The 15,311-nt window shown below is 39.2% G+C and overlaps 1 protein-coding gene across 7 annotated transcripts in view; it reads right to left on the bottom strand.

The window, feature by feature from the left end:
- Window positions 1-15,311, bottom strand: part of kmt2e (lysine (K)-specific methyltransferase 2E) — a 131,803-nt gene that overhangs the window by 98,033 nt on the left and 18,459 nt on the right. For 6 of the 7 annotated variants that reach the window (XR_010021134.1, XM_063072858.1, XM_063072859.1 and 3 more), the window contains exon 2: window positions 1,290-1,474. Coding sequence is in view for 6 of the 7 variants with exons in the window: in XM_063072858.1 (XP_062928928.1) it covers window positions 1,290-1,360 (71 nt within the window). In the remaining variant the exon portion in view is untranslated. The remainder of the gene's footprint in view (window positions 1-1,289; window positions 1,475-15,311) is intronic. The other variant, XM_063072860.1, reaches the window with a different exon arrangement.

Here is a 15,311-nt window from a genome sequence, read left to right as displayed (position 1 = left end):
AAAATGTTTACTTGCACTGCATATGGCATACACTATCTTGGACAACCTATAAATTAAGAGAGATTATAAACACTGAGAGTAAACATATAAAATGAGTAACTTTTCAACAGATACTCCATTGCATAGCTTCTTGTGTGATACTATTCCTACTTGTAATAGACCTCTAAATAAACAGCTTAAAAACAGAGTTTTTAATTAAAACTCTGTATTCACCCTGCTGGAGGGTTGTATAATTTACATTTGTAAATTGGTTTCAATGGGGAGTTTCTCAGGTGGAAAATTCTGCACACCTGCAAAGCAGTGGAGGACAAATTTGAACCATTTCTGACCAAAATATCATTACATACTTATCTTCTTGTCCCTCTCCAGTAGGAAGGTTATGAAAAAAAAAGATGAATATACTTGTTAGCTTATGGTCACTGCATTTTTGCTAGGTTATGACTTTTGGCTAAAGATCCCATCACTACCCTAGACTGAGGAAGCTGGAGCCATATTAAAATAAAAGGTCTAGGGGTATCCCACATCTTCGAGGGGGCAAAATGGTAGCACTGTGGTGTTATGTACTCATTGTTCAGAAGAGACCATGGGTTGGTTTTTAAACAACTATTTAGTCTGAACTCTGGAGGGTCAGGAAGGCTTCCCCAGGGTTCAGCAAGAATTCTTCACACTTCCACCTCCCTAAGTTAATTCCAGACTCTCTAGTGGTTAATTTCAATAGACCTGGCAGTGCTTAGCACATTTACAAATATTTCACACAACGCCCCGTTGTTAAGATGTCCTCAATGTCTCCGGACCCTTCAAATCAAGACATTATGTCTTTGTCTGAATCATTCCAGATCCCTGTATGACCTCCATTATTACCAAAAATAATAACGGTTCAAACTTATGAATAAAGTTAAGTACAAGTGCACATCCTCTATATAAATAATAATGAGAATTTATATAAAATCTGATCATTCCCATAAGTAATTTATGAAATAAGGCTTCAGCTTTGTTCACTGTGTTACGTTTCCCTACAGAAGGACAATGTGCAGTCCATACTGGACACATTGAGAAGTGTTTCTAAATATCAGCAGTGATAATGAAGTAAAGACAATGACCAATTTAAAATTGTATCTATGATTTTAAAAGTAAATTTTGTAGAACTTAATTTTCCAAAATTCCTTAAGAAATAAATTAAACTTAGTTCAGCACATACATATTTGGTAATTAATTTTTAAAATCATTATAGTGAGAAATGATAATTCTTAAATTTACAATATATAATTATCAACCATAAAATTGCTTACTCTGACCCTGCAGCCATTTCCAAATATGAGGATTCCGCTGTGTCAAACCCTATTGGGATCACTATGCTCATGACGTTCGCTGCTGATACAATCGATTTCTACGGAGTCCTACACATTGGCATCCAAAACACTGGGGCATGCCAGCCACAGTGCTCATTGCAAACATCTAAGTGCATCCACAAAACCTGTAAAATAACCACAGAAGTATTAAACTTAACAGCATTTCCATTACTTTTAACCACATTTGAAACCAAGTAACGTCAAGCTCTTAACAATCAAGGTTATTTCTTTTTTCTTTTTTTTTTAAATTTTTTTTAACATTTCCATAAGATGTATTTCAGATACTGTACATATATATCATATAATCGTATTTGTCACAAATCCCCTCATAATATTTACCTGAGGTATACACTTATAGAACAGAGAGGAAAGAAGAACAATCGAAAGAAGAAAACTATGTACAGAGTAGGGAGTGATCTTTTTTTTACAGCATATTCATTGACTTGTGAGAATAAAATCAGGCCTATGAGGTGTTATGTAGTTAAACCATTTTTTCCAGTATGAATAAAAGTGTTCCAACTTATGATTAACAGATGCTGTTACCTTCTCCATTTTGTAAATGTCCATTGTAATTTCTATCCATACATTTAAAGTTGGGCTCTCCTGTGATAACCATTTCCTGGTAAGGGTCTTTTTATCAGCCACCAGCAGAACATTCATTAAATATTTATCTCTTTTCAACCATTCTTGAGGTATATACCCACAATATATGGTCTTACTCTCTAAGGGTATTTCACGTTTAAAGATGTCTTGTAGGACATTATGTATCCCACTCCAATATTCTTTGATAACAGGGCATTCCCAGAAAATATGATAATGGTTTGCATTTTGATTTCCACAATTTCTCCAGCAAACGGGGCGGGGGGGGGGGGTTACTATCATAATGGGATTTCTGAGAGGGTGTAATAAAATATCTTATCAAGTTTTTCCACCTGAACTCCCTCCATTTCTGTGAACTGGTACACTTTCATTGATACCTCCATATTATTGTCCAGTCTTCCTCAGATATTATTATCCTTCCTTCCTTCTCCCATTTTGTTTTAATGTATGAAGTTGAATGTGTTTTAAGATTTGAAAAACCCTTATGCATGCTTGAAACTATTCTACTACCGTTGTCTGAATTACATGCTTTTCTAAGTAGCTCTATCAGACATGTACTTGCCTTGGTTACATTTTTAACCGTCCTATTAGCATACTGTCGCATCTGTAAATACCGATAAAAGTCTTGTTTTTCTAATAAGTGTTTCTCTTTGAGCATTTCAAAACTGAACAGTGTTCCTTCTTTCATTATATTGCAAATAGCTGTTATTCCTTTAGCTGTCCAGTCCTTAAATCTAGCATCCAGTTTATTTGGCGTAAAATCCGAGTCATATGCACACCATTTAAGAATTGCAATGTCTCGCTCTAGTTTATATTCTTTTATAATAGTTTTCCATATTTTAAGAGTCCATTTAACCCACCGGTTGCCAATATTATTTATGTAACTTTGTAGGTTATTATCAGCCAAAATTGCCTGTATGGGGATGGAAAGTATCCTCTCCTCAATGTTTTTCCATTGAGCATCATATGATGGGTTGCACCAGCGTATCACGGCTCACAACTGTGCTTCAAAATAACAATCTCTAAGAGAAGGTAGGCCCCATCCCCCCTTTTCCTTGGCTAATTACAAAATTTTGAGACAAACTCTAGGCCTTTTACCTTGCCATATATACCTTGATAGCATCTTGTTCCATTCATTGAATTGATTTTGGTTAATCTCTATTGGTAGGGTCTGAAAGAGATATAGTAGTCTGGGCAATATATTCATTTTAATAGATTCAATCCTTGAACTGAGACCAAGAAAAGGAATTAGGTTTCATCTTGTCATATCTTCCTTAATATTTTTTATATATAGGCTGATAATTGCATTCCGATAATTTTGCCAAATCTTTTGGCATAATGATGCCCAAATATTTGACAGGCTCTGTTTGCCATGCCCATGGATATCTACTTTCAATTTCTCTTGGTGGGCTATAGTTATATGAAAGTAGTTGGGTTTTATCTATGTTGATCTTGTATCCTGATAATTGGCCATATTGTTCAAAGGATTGCATCAATTTAGGTAAAGAGTATGTTGGTTGTCCTAGATAGATCAAAATGTCATCCGTGTAACAGGCCAATTTATGCTGTCCCTTTAATAGTAATTCCCCTGATATCTTCAGTCTCTCTGATGTATTGAGCTAATGGTTCCAGATATAATGCGAAGAGTAGTGGTGACCATGCACAACCCTGTCTCGTGCCCCTCTCTAGGGTAAAGCTATCAGATAAACATCCATTGCTTTTAATCCTGGCAGTAGGATTGTATAGTGCCTGTATAGTTTTAATAATTGTGTCACGCAGACCAAATCTATGTAAAACTCTGTAAAGAAAATTCCGATTAACCAAATCAGATGCCTTATCACTATTGCTTCAATTTCATTTTTTTATATGATCCATAATGTGAAGTGTCCTCCGTATATTGTCTTGTGTTTGGCGTTGTTGTATAAAACCTGTCTGATCATTATGTATCAGTGTGGGTAGAAACTCTTCTAATTGTTTGGCCATGAAGAAGGTAAATATTCTATAATCCACATTAAGATCAGATATTGGTCTAATTGACCCACATTCCATTTTATCCTGGCCTTCTTTCGGTATAGCTGAGATTATCGCCTCCTTCCAGCTGGGTGGCATTTGCGCCTTTCTTAGGGCCCAGTTCAGTGTGGGGAGAGAAACAGGAATTAACTCACTTCTAAACGCTTTATACCACTCTGCCGTATAGCCATCTGATCCTGGTGACTTGTTTAATTTAAGCCTACTAATTGCAGTTTTTAGTTCAGCTTCAGTTACATAGAAACAAACATAGAAAATAGGAGCAGGAGTAGGCCATTCGGCCCTTCGAGCCCGCACCGCCATTTACTATGGTCATGGCTGATCATCCAACTCAGAACCCCGCCCCAGCCTTCCCTCCATACCCCCTGACCCCCGTAGCCACAAGGGCCATATCTAACTCCCTCTTAAATATAGCCAATGAACTGGCCTCAACAGTTTCCTGTGGCAGAGAATTCCACAGATTCACCACTCTCTGTGTGAAGAAGTTTTTCCTAATCTCAGTCCTAAAAGGCTTCCCCTCTATCCTCAAACTGTGACCCCTCGTTCTGGACTTCCCCAACATCGGGAACAATCTTCCTGCATCTAGCCTGTCCAATCCCTTTAGGATCTTATACGTTTCAATCAGATCCCCCCTCAATCTTCTAAATTCCAACGAGTACAAGCCCAATTCATCCAGTCTTTCTTCATATGAAAGTCCTGCCATCCCAGGAATCAATCTGGTGAACCTTCTTTGTACTCCCTCTATGGCAAAGATGTCCTTCCTCAGATTAGGGGACCAAAACTGCACACAATACTCCAGGTGTGGTCTCACCAAGGCCTTGTACAACTGCAGTAGTACCTCCCTGCTCCTGTACTCGAATCCTCTCGCTATAAATGCCAGCATACCATTCGCCTTTTTCACCGCCTGCTGTACCTGCATGCCCACTTTCAATGACTGGTGTATAATGACACCCAGGTCTCGTTGCACCTCCCCTTTTCCTAATCGGCCACCATTCAGATAATAATCTGTTTTCCTATTTTTGCCACCAAAGTGGATAACTTCACATTTATCCACATTAAATTGCATCTGCCATGAATTTGCCCACTCACCCAACCTATCCAAGTCATCCTGCATCCTCTTAGCATCCTCCTCACTGCTAACACTGCCACCCAGCTTCGTGTCATCCACAAACTTGGAGATGCTGCATTTAATTCCCTCATCCAAGTCATTAATATATATTGTAAACAACTGGGGTCCCAGCACTGAGCCTTGCGGTACCCCATTAGTCACCGCCTGCCATTCTGAAAAGGTCCCGTTTATTCCCACTTACGTCAGCAGTCATTGTTCTATTTTGTTCTTTGCTTAAGTGGGTAACTCTAAAGAATTCAGGAAGGTGTCAATTTGGGTTATGCTTCCCCCTGGAACTTTGGAATATAGAGTTTTGTAAAACATTTCAAAAGCTTCTTGAATTTCACTTAGTTTATTTTTTTAATCACTTTTGTTCTTGGATCCCTAATTCTATGAATTGTATTTTCTGCTTTTTTTTTTCAGTTTCCACGCCAGTATTTTCATAGATTTAGATCCACTTTCATAGTGTCTCTGTTTCAGAAACATTAAAAGTTTTTCTAATTTCTTGTGTAGCCAAACTATTAACTTCATTCCTAATTTTTAATATTTCCTCTAGTGTATCCTGTGCCAAACTCAATTTGTGTTTTTTTTCTAGTTCCTTCAGTTTATTTTGTAATTCCCCTGTTTTATTCCTTATTTTTTTCTTATATGAAGATATCACTATAATTTTCCCTCTTAAGACAGCTTTTAGAGTATCCCATAGAATGGGAGGTGAAACCTACTATCATTGAATTCTAGGTAAAGACCAATTTCTTTTTTAATGTGTTCCTTAAAATAGGGATCATTGAGTAGACTTAAATTTAGTTTCCAAACAGTATTCTTTGGTTGTAGGTCAAAATCAACAGATAAATATAAAGGTGCATGGTCCCAATTCCACAGGTGATTATTTTGTCTGTATCTTTTCCAAATGTTATGAAATTGTCTATTTTTGTATATACAGAATTGGGGGGGGGGGCAGAATACGTGTAATCCCTTCTGTTGGGGAAAAGGTCCCTCCCCAATCAAGGTTATTCCAATTCAGTACTTCAGTGTCGGAAATAGTTTGATCAGATCTAAGACAGTAATTCTGTCTTCTCACGTGAATTACTGAAGAAATTAACTTTATTGTCCAAGTGGTTAAGGTGTTCGTCTAGTGATCTGAAGGTTGCTAGTTCCAGCCTTGGCTGAGGCAGCATGTTGTGTCTTGAGCAAGGCCCTTAACCACACATTGCTCTGCGACGACACCAGTGCCAAGCTGTATGGGTCCTAATGCCCTTCCCTTGGACAACATCGGTGGCGTGGAGAGGGAAGATTTGCAGCATGGGCAACTGCTGGTTTTCCATACAACCTTGCCCAGGCCTGCGTCCTGGAAACCTTCCAAGGCATAAATCCATGGTCTCATGAGACTAACGGATGCCCATATATAATTTTATTGTGGTATGTTTTTTAATATAGACACCCTCAACTGAATTCAAGAGATGGCATTTAAATTTTTAAAAACATGAAAAAAGCTATTCAGATGTTTTTTTTATGAAAGTGACTTTTTAACAAATTACACACCTTTTTTCCCCAATTTCATACCATGGGAGTAACTGCTGACATGTATTTGTAATCACTGAGACCTTCTAGGGAAGGCCGCTCACGGTAATAGTAATCCCTCATTGCTTTAATCAAGGTAATTTTTTTCTCTGTACCAGTTAGATCTCTTCCCATTATTTGCAGATAGTAATATGGGACCATTAAAAAGTAAAGTAAGTCAACAATAACCTTGCAACTCCCCTCACAACTATGAAATATTTCTCCAGCTAGAATTGACAGAAGGTGCAGCAATATCATTTCTTATTCACACAATCTATGAAAGGAAAAAGGTCCAACTTATCATGTTGCTAATTTATTTCTGCAAATTATATTACAATATACAATTCTGTTGGTCACATAAAATTTGGGAAATGTGTAGATATTTTTATTTTAGTTATTTATTTACCAACAGAATCAACAAACTCATTCGTAAGGCCAGTGATGTTGTGGGGATGGAACTGGACTCTCTGATGGTGGTGTCTGAAAAGAGGATGCTGTCCAAGTTGCATGCCATCTTGGACAATGTCTCCCATCCACTACATAATGTACTGGTTGCGCACAGGAGTACATTCAGCCAGAGACTCATTCCACCGAGATGCAACACTGAGCATCATAGGAAGTCATTCCTGCCTGTGGCTATCAAACTTTACAACTCCTCCCCTGGAGGGTCAGACACCCTGAGCCAATAGGCTGGTCCTGGACTTATTTCCATCTGGTGTAACTTTCATATTATTATTTAATTATTTATGGTTTTATATTGCTATATTTATACTCTATTCTTGGTGCAACTGTAACAAAACCCAATTTCCCTCGGGATCAATAAAGTATGTCTATCTATCTATCTATTTATTTAGAGATACAGCGCAGAACATCCTTCCAGCCCAAAGAGCCCCACCACCCAGCAACCCACCTATTTAACTATTGCATAATCACAGGACAATTTACAATTACCTATTAGCTATTAAGCAGTACATCTTTGGAATGTGGGAAAACACTGGAGCACTTGGAGGAAACCCACATGATTCATGGAGAAAACATTCAAATACAGATAGTGACGGAATTGCACTCCAAAATCCAAAATGTTCTGAACTGTAATAGGGTCACGCTAACCACTACACTACCCTGGCACCCATATTTGATTTGATAAAGTGATAACATAAAGGGCAGTTAAATTAGTTTAATGATTCCGACCCTATTCCTAAATATCCTGTTGACTGTTTAATATCTCACCTGGAAAAATCTACATGGACTATAGTTACAGCCAATTTTGTTAGGTATTTGTTGGGATCCATTTTCAAAATAACCAATCTCTCAAAAAGATAAGAGGTCATGCCTCACAGCTCGAGACTGGCTTTTACCCTGACCTTTACTGCTATTTGTAAACGTGGATTTTTATGCACCCTCAACCTCCCCCCCCCCCCCACCACCACCACTCCAGTACTTCCATTTCCTTCCACATTATGAAGTCACTTAAGTTGTTAGGCTAACTGACAAATTACTACTTATGTAGATAAGTAGCCAGACAACATACACACCGCTAGTCTATGAGACTATCAGAGTTATTTATTGCATCCAGTGCTCCCAGTGCAGCCTCCTCTCCATTGGTAAGATTTGACACAGAATGGGGGACCACATCATTGGGCACCTTTGCTGCAACTGTCACAACAGCAGGATCACCCTGATAAAGTTTAAGGGAATGGGGGATTCTCGGATTCCTGTAAACAATGGGTTAAGTACCGACTATGTCTGTGTATTTTGTGGGTGACTGCAGTGCGTTTGAATAATGTCTCACAGCTGCTTTCTTTGGAGCAAGATAAGGGTTAAAGTTCACCCAGATCAACATAAGATGTCTCTGGGCTTTTCACACCTTTTGATTTTGACAAAAAGCAGTACCTGATGGAAATCAGACAGAACATTCCTTTCTTAACTAAAGCATAAATTTGATGAATGTTCTTATCTTTATGATTAAATTGTGGCTCCAACAAACCAGGTAGGACATTCCTTTCTTTAATTAAGGTGGCTGGAGTGTCTATCAAACTGATTGTACTTTGTATCAATAGTCCATTGACTTGGCTGGAATGCTTATCAAATTGATTGTTCTTTTGTATCGGTGACCTTATAACTTCTGACAGTTCTGACATCAGGCAGTGAACTTGTTGAACCGCCGGGGAGATGAGAATGTTTCTCTCCCTGATGTCGGATCCAAGTTCACTCGCCGGCTGAGCTCGAAGAAATAAACGGTGCAAAGGTAAGTAACGATCTTTTAGTGCTGTCGTTATTTGATCCAGCAAAGTTACGTTTACAACCCGGTGGCCATCCATTTCAATTCCACCACATTCCTACACAGACATGTCTGTCTACAGCATCCTCTACTTCCACAACGAAGCCAGATGCAGATTAGAGAAATAACTCCTCATATTTTATCCTGGTAGCTTCCAACCTGATGGCAGGAACGTAGATGTCTGTAACTTCTGGTAACTATTTCTCTCCGTTCCCACCACCACATATGTTTTCTCTCATCCTGGTGGCTCTCTCACCCCTCTTCTGTTACCCTCATGATCTACCATAATTTCCCTCTGGTTCTCCCACTTCTTTTAGTACCTACAAGTACTTGGGGATGTATCTGGACAACAGAGCTGAGTGCAGCACCAACACAGAGACTGTGTACAAGAAGGGCCAGAGCCACCTCGACTTCCTGAGGAGACTGAGGTTCTTTGGAGTATGTAGGCCTCTCCTTCACATGTTCTACCAGTCTGTTGTCGCCAGTGGTATGTTTTGGGCAATGGCATCAACATGGGTGATGCCAACAGGCTCAATAAACTGACTAAAAAGGCTGGCTCTGTTACAGTAGTCAAACTGGACACACTGGAGGCTGTGGTAGAACAAAGGACGCTATGGAAAATCCTGGCAATTCTGGACAGTGTTTCTCACACTCTGCCTGTCACCTTGGCTGAACAGAGAAGTAATAGACTAAGACGGCTGTGCTACTCCAAAGAGCACTACATGAGGTCATTCTTACCCTCGGCCATTAGGCTCTATGAGTCAACCTATGTCTAGGGAAGTGATGATCTCCTCCTATTAGATTGTTTGTGGTAGCTAATTCTTTATTCTACTTCTCTTCTAATATTTGTATCTGTGCACTCGTAGTGCTACTGTGACACTGTAATTTCCTTTGAGATCAATAATCTATCTTTTCTTTATTCCATGTTCTTCTGCCCTCTCCTATCAGATTCCTTCTTCTTCAACCCTTTATCTCTTCCACCTATCACTTCCTAGCTTCATACATCGTTCCTTTTCAACACATCACTCCCCACCCACTCAACTTCCCACTCACCTGGACTCACCTAACACTTGCTAGCTTGTGGTCTCTTCCCCCACCCCCACCCCACTATTATCCTGGCCCCTGGCCATTTCCTTTCAGTCTTGATAAATGGTCTCAATCCAAAATGTAAACTGTTCCTCTCCCTCCATAGATGATGCCTGACCTTCTGAATTCCTTCAGCATTTTGTATTTCCAGCATCTACAAATCTCCTATGTCTTCATAAGGCAAATCCATTTCATGTAATGAGAAAAAATAGTAGACTATCACGTTTAATTGCACACATTTAAAGATTTTTTTTACACAAAACACCAAATAACTCCACTGTTGTTTGAAGCATGAAGAAATTTTATGCCAATCCAAAATGGCAATCAGGACCTGAGTATAGTAGCTAACACAAATAACAGTTCATTGCAGAACTGATTTGGTATTGTATTTAAATTGTCACATGCCAGAAAAACAGCAAGAAGAGATAATGATACCATCAACCACTGGAAATGTGATAGCAATACAGGCAACTCTTGTGTTTCACCCTTCAAGATACAGAAATTCATCTATACAGAATTCACAAATCTCTACCATTAGATTAAGAGGTATGAAATAAATTTCACTCATGCATTTGCAGGAAGTAAATGAATCAAATATTTTTCCCCAAATTACATTATTTGACATATCATGTGGCTTTGCATTACAGATAATTGCAATATGTAATGTTTTCTAGATGGCACTTCCCACCACCCATATCGTTAAAAAGCTCATGGAAAATGTACCACTTGTTTTTTCATTCTTCAAATATGGCATTCATATTCAACAGCTGTACTAAAGTAATAAAGTCAATCTTTTGACATTGACTACCTAGAGAATGAACATCAATGATTGACATTTTTCCCAAGCTATACAGTACTGTGCAAGTCTATGTCACATATACATAGCTAGAGTGCCTAAGACTCTTGCACACTACAGTATTTGTCAACGTGGAGCACACAGCAAGCTTGTAAATCTGGCGAGAGCAAATGATGTTGGGAATAGTAAGGGTGGAGTGCTGCGGGAGGGGTGTGGGACAGGTGGCAGAGGAGGAGCGCTGGGGTGGGGATAGCGTGGGTGCAGATACATCCGGCCCTCAGACACCAGGCAAGGTCATTTGTTTCCAAACAATTGCTTTATTGATCATTATAGAATGTCGCTCTGGTGCTTCCAGTTCCCTTCCCCTTTTTGCAACCATGATTCCCCTCTCTCAGCCCCCCTCCCACTCGCAGTCCACTATAGAGACCTATAACACAATGAGATTTATCATCACTCACATTTGTCATGAAATTTCAATTTTTTGTGGAAGGAGTACACTGCAATATGTAAAATTACTACAGTATGGTGCAAAGGTCTTAGGCACTCTAGCTATATATACGTGCCTGGGACTTTTGCACAGTACCATACATCTTCAAAAAAATCCAGGTTCAATTTCTGTTTGCAGACATAGAAAGAACATAATCTAAACCATTCAGATGGAGCAATGCCTCAAAACGGCACCATCCATCATTTAAGACCCCCACCATCCAGGACATGCTACCTTCTCATTGCTACCAGTGAGGAGGTACAGGAGCCTGAAGGCACATATTCAACAATTCAAGAATAGCTTCTTCCCCTCTGCCAACAGATTTCTGAATGGACATTGAACCCATAAACACTACCTTACTTCTTTTTGTTTCTCTTTTTGCACTATTTATTTAATCAAAGTTTAAAAACTATATAGACATGCTGCAATTGAGAGTTTTTTTATTATGTATTGCAATTTACTCCTGCCACAAATTTCATGACATATGCCAGCGATATTAAACTCTGATTCTGATTCTAATTCTGAAGGAAATGTAAAAACGACAATTACATAAACCAAGGCTGTGGATAGAACACTAAACTAAGTAGCAGGGGACAAGGTTCAACAGCCTGCAAAAGTAAGGATATGGAAAAGGGAAGGAAAGTACAGGAGAGGTTATGGAAGTTTCCAGAACAAAGAACAAACGTAAAGATTTTTACTCCTCATGTATGTGATGGATGTAAGAAATAAAGTCAATTCAATTCAATGGACAGAAAGTTTAGAAATCATAAGAATTTAACTTCTGGTAACATGGAGACAAAACTGTAAAGGATGATGAATACAGGACTGAAGATACTACATGAAATACCTGTGGAGCAGACACAATGGACCAAATGGCCTAATTGTACTCCTATATCTTATGAAATAACATAGATGATCTTGTTGTGCAGTTAGAAATGATCAAATATGACAATGTGGACATCACTAAGTCAAGGCTGAGAAGGTCATGGTAGGGACCTTAGCAACCATGGATACATGATATCAAAAAGACAGGCAGCTGGACAAAGGGTGGCCATTGTGGAAAAAAATGAAATCAAATCCTTAGAAAGACGTGACATGTGATCAGAAGATGTAGGGTCCTTGTCTGAGAGTTAATAAACTGTAAGGGTAAACAGGCCAGATATGGGGTATAAATTACAAAAGGAGATAGAAAAGGCATGTAAAAAGGGAATATTACAGTGATGATGGGGATTTCAACATGCAGGTTGAAAATTGGGTTGGTGCTGAATCCCAAGAGAAGTAATCTGTAGAATGTCTTCGAGATGGCTTTTTTAGAGTCACTTGTGGCTGAGCGCAGTAGGAAAAAGGCAATTCCAGATTGGGTGTGATGAACCAGATTTGATAAGGGAGTTCAGGTAAAGGAATCCATAGGAGGCAGTGACCATAATATGATAGAATTCACCCTATCCTTTGACAGGGAGAAACTAAAATAAGATCCATTGGTATTACAATGGAGTAAAGAGAACCACTGAGGCATGAGAGAGGAGCATGAGAAAGTTGACTGGAAGGGTGACAGCAGAGCAGCAATGGTTGGAGCTTCAGGGAGAAATTCGGAAGATGCAGAATCAGTTCATCTCAAAGAGGAAGCATTTTAAAGGATGGATGAGGCAACCCATAGCTGACATGGGAACTCAAAAACAAAAAGTACAGCAAAAAATAGTGGAAAGATGAGGGATTGGGAAATTAAAAAAACAGAAGTCAACTAGAAAAGAAATAAGAAACGAAAAGATGAAATATAAAGATAAGCTAGCCAATAATTTACAAGAGGATAACAAAGGTTTTTCAGATATATAAAGAGTAAGACATAGGCAGTACTGGATATTGGACTGTTGGAAAGTGACACTGGAGTAATGGCGGGGGGGACGACAAAGAAATAGCAGCCAAATTCATTAAGTATTTTGCATTCTGGAAGACACCAGCAATATGCCAGATATTTGAAAGTGTCAGGGGACAGAAGTGGGCACAGCTGTAAGGCCATATCAAAGGCGTTGATGAACCAGCATACAGGAGGGAGATGGAAGCTTTGGCTGAGTGGTGTCATAACAACAACCTCTCACTCAATATCAGCAAGACCAAGGAACTGATAGTAGACTTCTGGAGAGGGAAATCAGAGGTCCATGAGCTGATAATCATCAGAAAATCAGAGGTGGAGAGGGTCAGTAACTTTAAATTCCTAGGTGTTACTATCTCAGAGGAACTGTCCTGAACCCATCAATAAATGTAATTGCAAAGAAAGCACAATGACGTCTCTACTTCTTTAGGAGTATGTACAGATTCGGCATGACATCAAAAATTTTGACAAACTTCTATAGATGTGTAGTGGAAACTGCATCGACAGTCATTACAGCCTGGTATGGGAACACCAAGGTCTTTGAATGGAAAAGGTAAAAGGTAATGGCCCAGTACATTATGGGTAAAGCCCTCCCAACCATTTAGCACATCTAGATGAAACAATGTTGTAGGGAAGTAGCATTAATCACCCAGGCTATGCTATTTTCTCACTGCTTCCATCAGGGAGAAGGTACAAGTGCCTCAGGACTTGCACCACCAGGTTCAAGAACACTTACTACCCTTCAACCATCAAGCTCTTGAACAAAAGAGGATAACTACGCTCACCTATTGAGATATTCCCACAACAAATTATCTCACTTTAAGGACTCTCATCTTGTTATTTCATGCTTTCGTTATTTATTGCTATTTATTTATATTTGCATTTGCAGTTTGTTGTCTTCTATGCTCTACTTGATCTTTCATTGATCGTGTTTACAGTTACTATAGATTTGCTGAGTATGTCCGCAGGAGGAGGGATCTCAGGGTTGTGTGTGGTGACATATATGTACCCTGATATTAAAATATACTTTGAACTTTGTAACTAAGGAGAAGTTGCTTGGTCTGAAGATAGGTAAGTCATCTGGACCAGATGCACTACACCTCAGGGTTCTTGAAGAGGTAGATGAAGATACTGTAGAGGAATTAGCAGTGATCTTTTAAGAATCTCTAGGTTCTGGAATGGACCCAGAGGATTGAAAAATTACAAATGTCACTCCACTCTCAAGCTGTGCCAGGCTGGTTAGGGAGCAGTGTGGACAAGATATTATAGGACAGTTAACCTGCCCTCAGTGACTGGCAAGATGTTACAGTCCATTATTAAGGATGAGGTTTTGGAGTACTTGGAGGCACATGATAAAATATGGCTTACAGGAAAGATACAAGCATGGATAGAAAATTGGCTGATTGGTGGGAGACAAAGAGTGGGAATAAAGGGGGTCTTTTCTGTTTGGCTGCCAGTGACTAGTGGTAATCCGCAGGGTGGATTTTGGGACCGCTTCTTTCGTGTTATATGTCAATGAACTGGATGCCAGAATTGATAGCTTTGCAGCCAGTACATAGATAGTTTGAGGGGCAGGCAGTGCTGAGGAAGCAGGAAGTCTGCAGAAGGACTTGGGACAAATTGAGAGAATAGAGAAAGTGACAGATAGAGTACAGTATAGGGAAGTGTATGGTCATGCACTTGTAGAAGGAATAAAGGTATAGACTATTTTCTAAACTAAGAGTAAATTCAGAAATCACAGCTGCACAGGGACTTGGGAGTCCTTGTGCAGAATCCCTAGAGGTTATCTTGCAGGTTGAATCAGTAGTAAGGAAAGCAATTGCAATGTTAGCATTCATTTCTAGAGGACTAGAATATAAAAGCAATGATGTAATGCCGAGGCTTTATAAGACATTGATCAGACCACATTTGGAGTACAGTATTGAGAGCAGTTTTCTAACCCTATCTATGAAAGGATGTGCCAACTTTGGAATGTTTGATGATTCTGGGCCTGAATTGAGTGGAGTTTTGAAGAATAAGGGAGGGGATCTCATTGAAACCTAGCAAATATTGAAAGGTCTAAATAAAATGAATGTTGAGAGAATGTTTTCAGTAGTAGGGGAGTTTAGGAGCTGAGGACACAGCCTCAGAATACAAGGACAATCCTTTA

This window comes from Mobula hypostoma, chromosome 20 (genome assembly GCF_963921235.1).
Source record: "Mobula hypostoma chromosome 20, sMobHyp1.1, whole genome shotgun sequence".
Classification (NCBI taxonomy): Eukaryota; Metazoa; Chordata; class Chondrichthyes; order Myliobatiformes; family Myliobatidae; genus Mobula; species Mobula hypostoma.
This window is presented reverse-complemented; position numbering and strand designations above follow the sequence as displayed.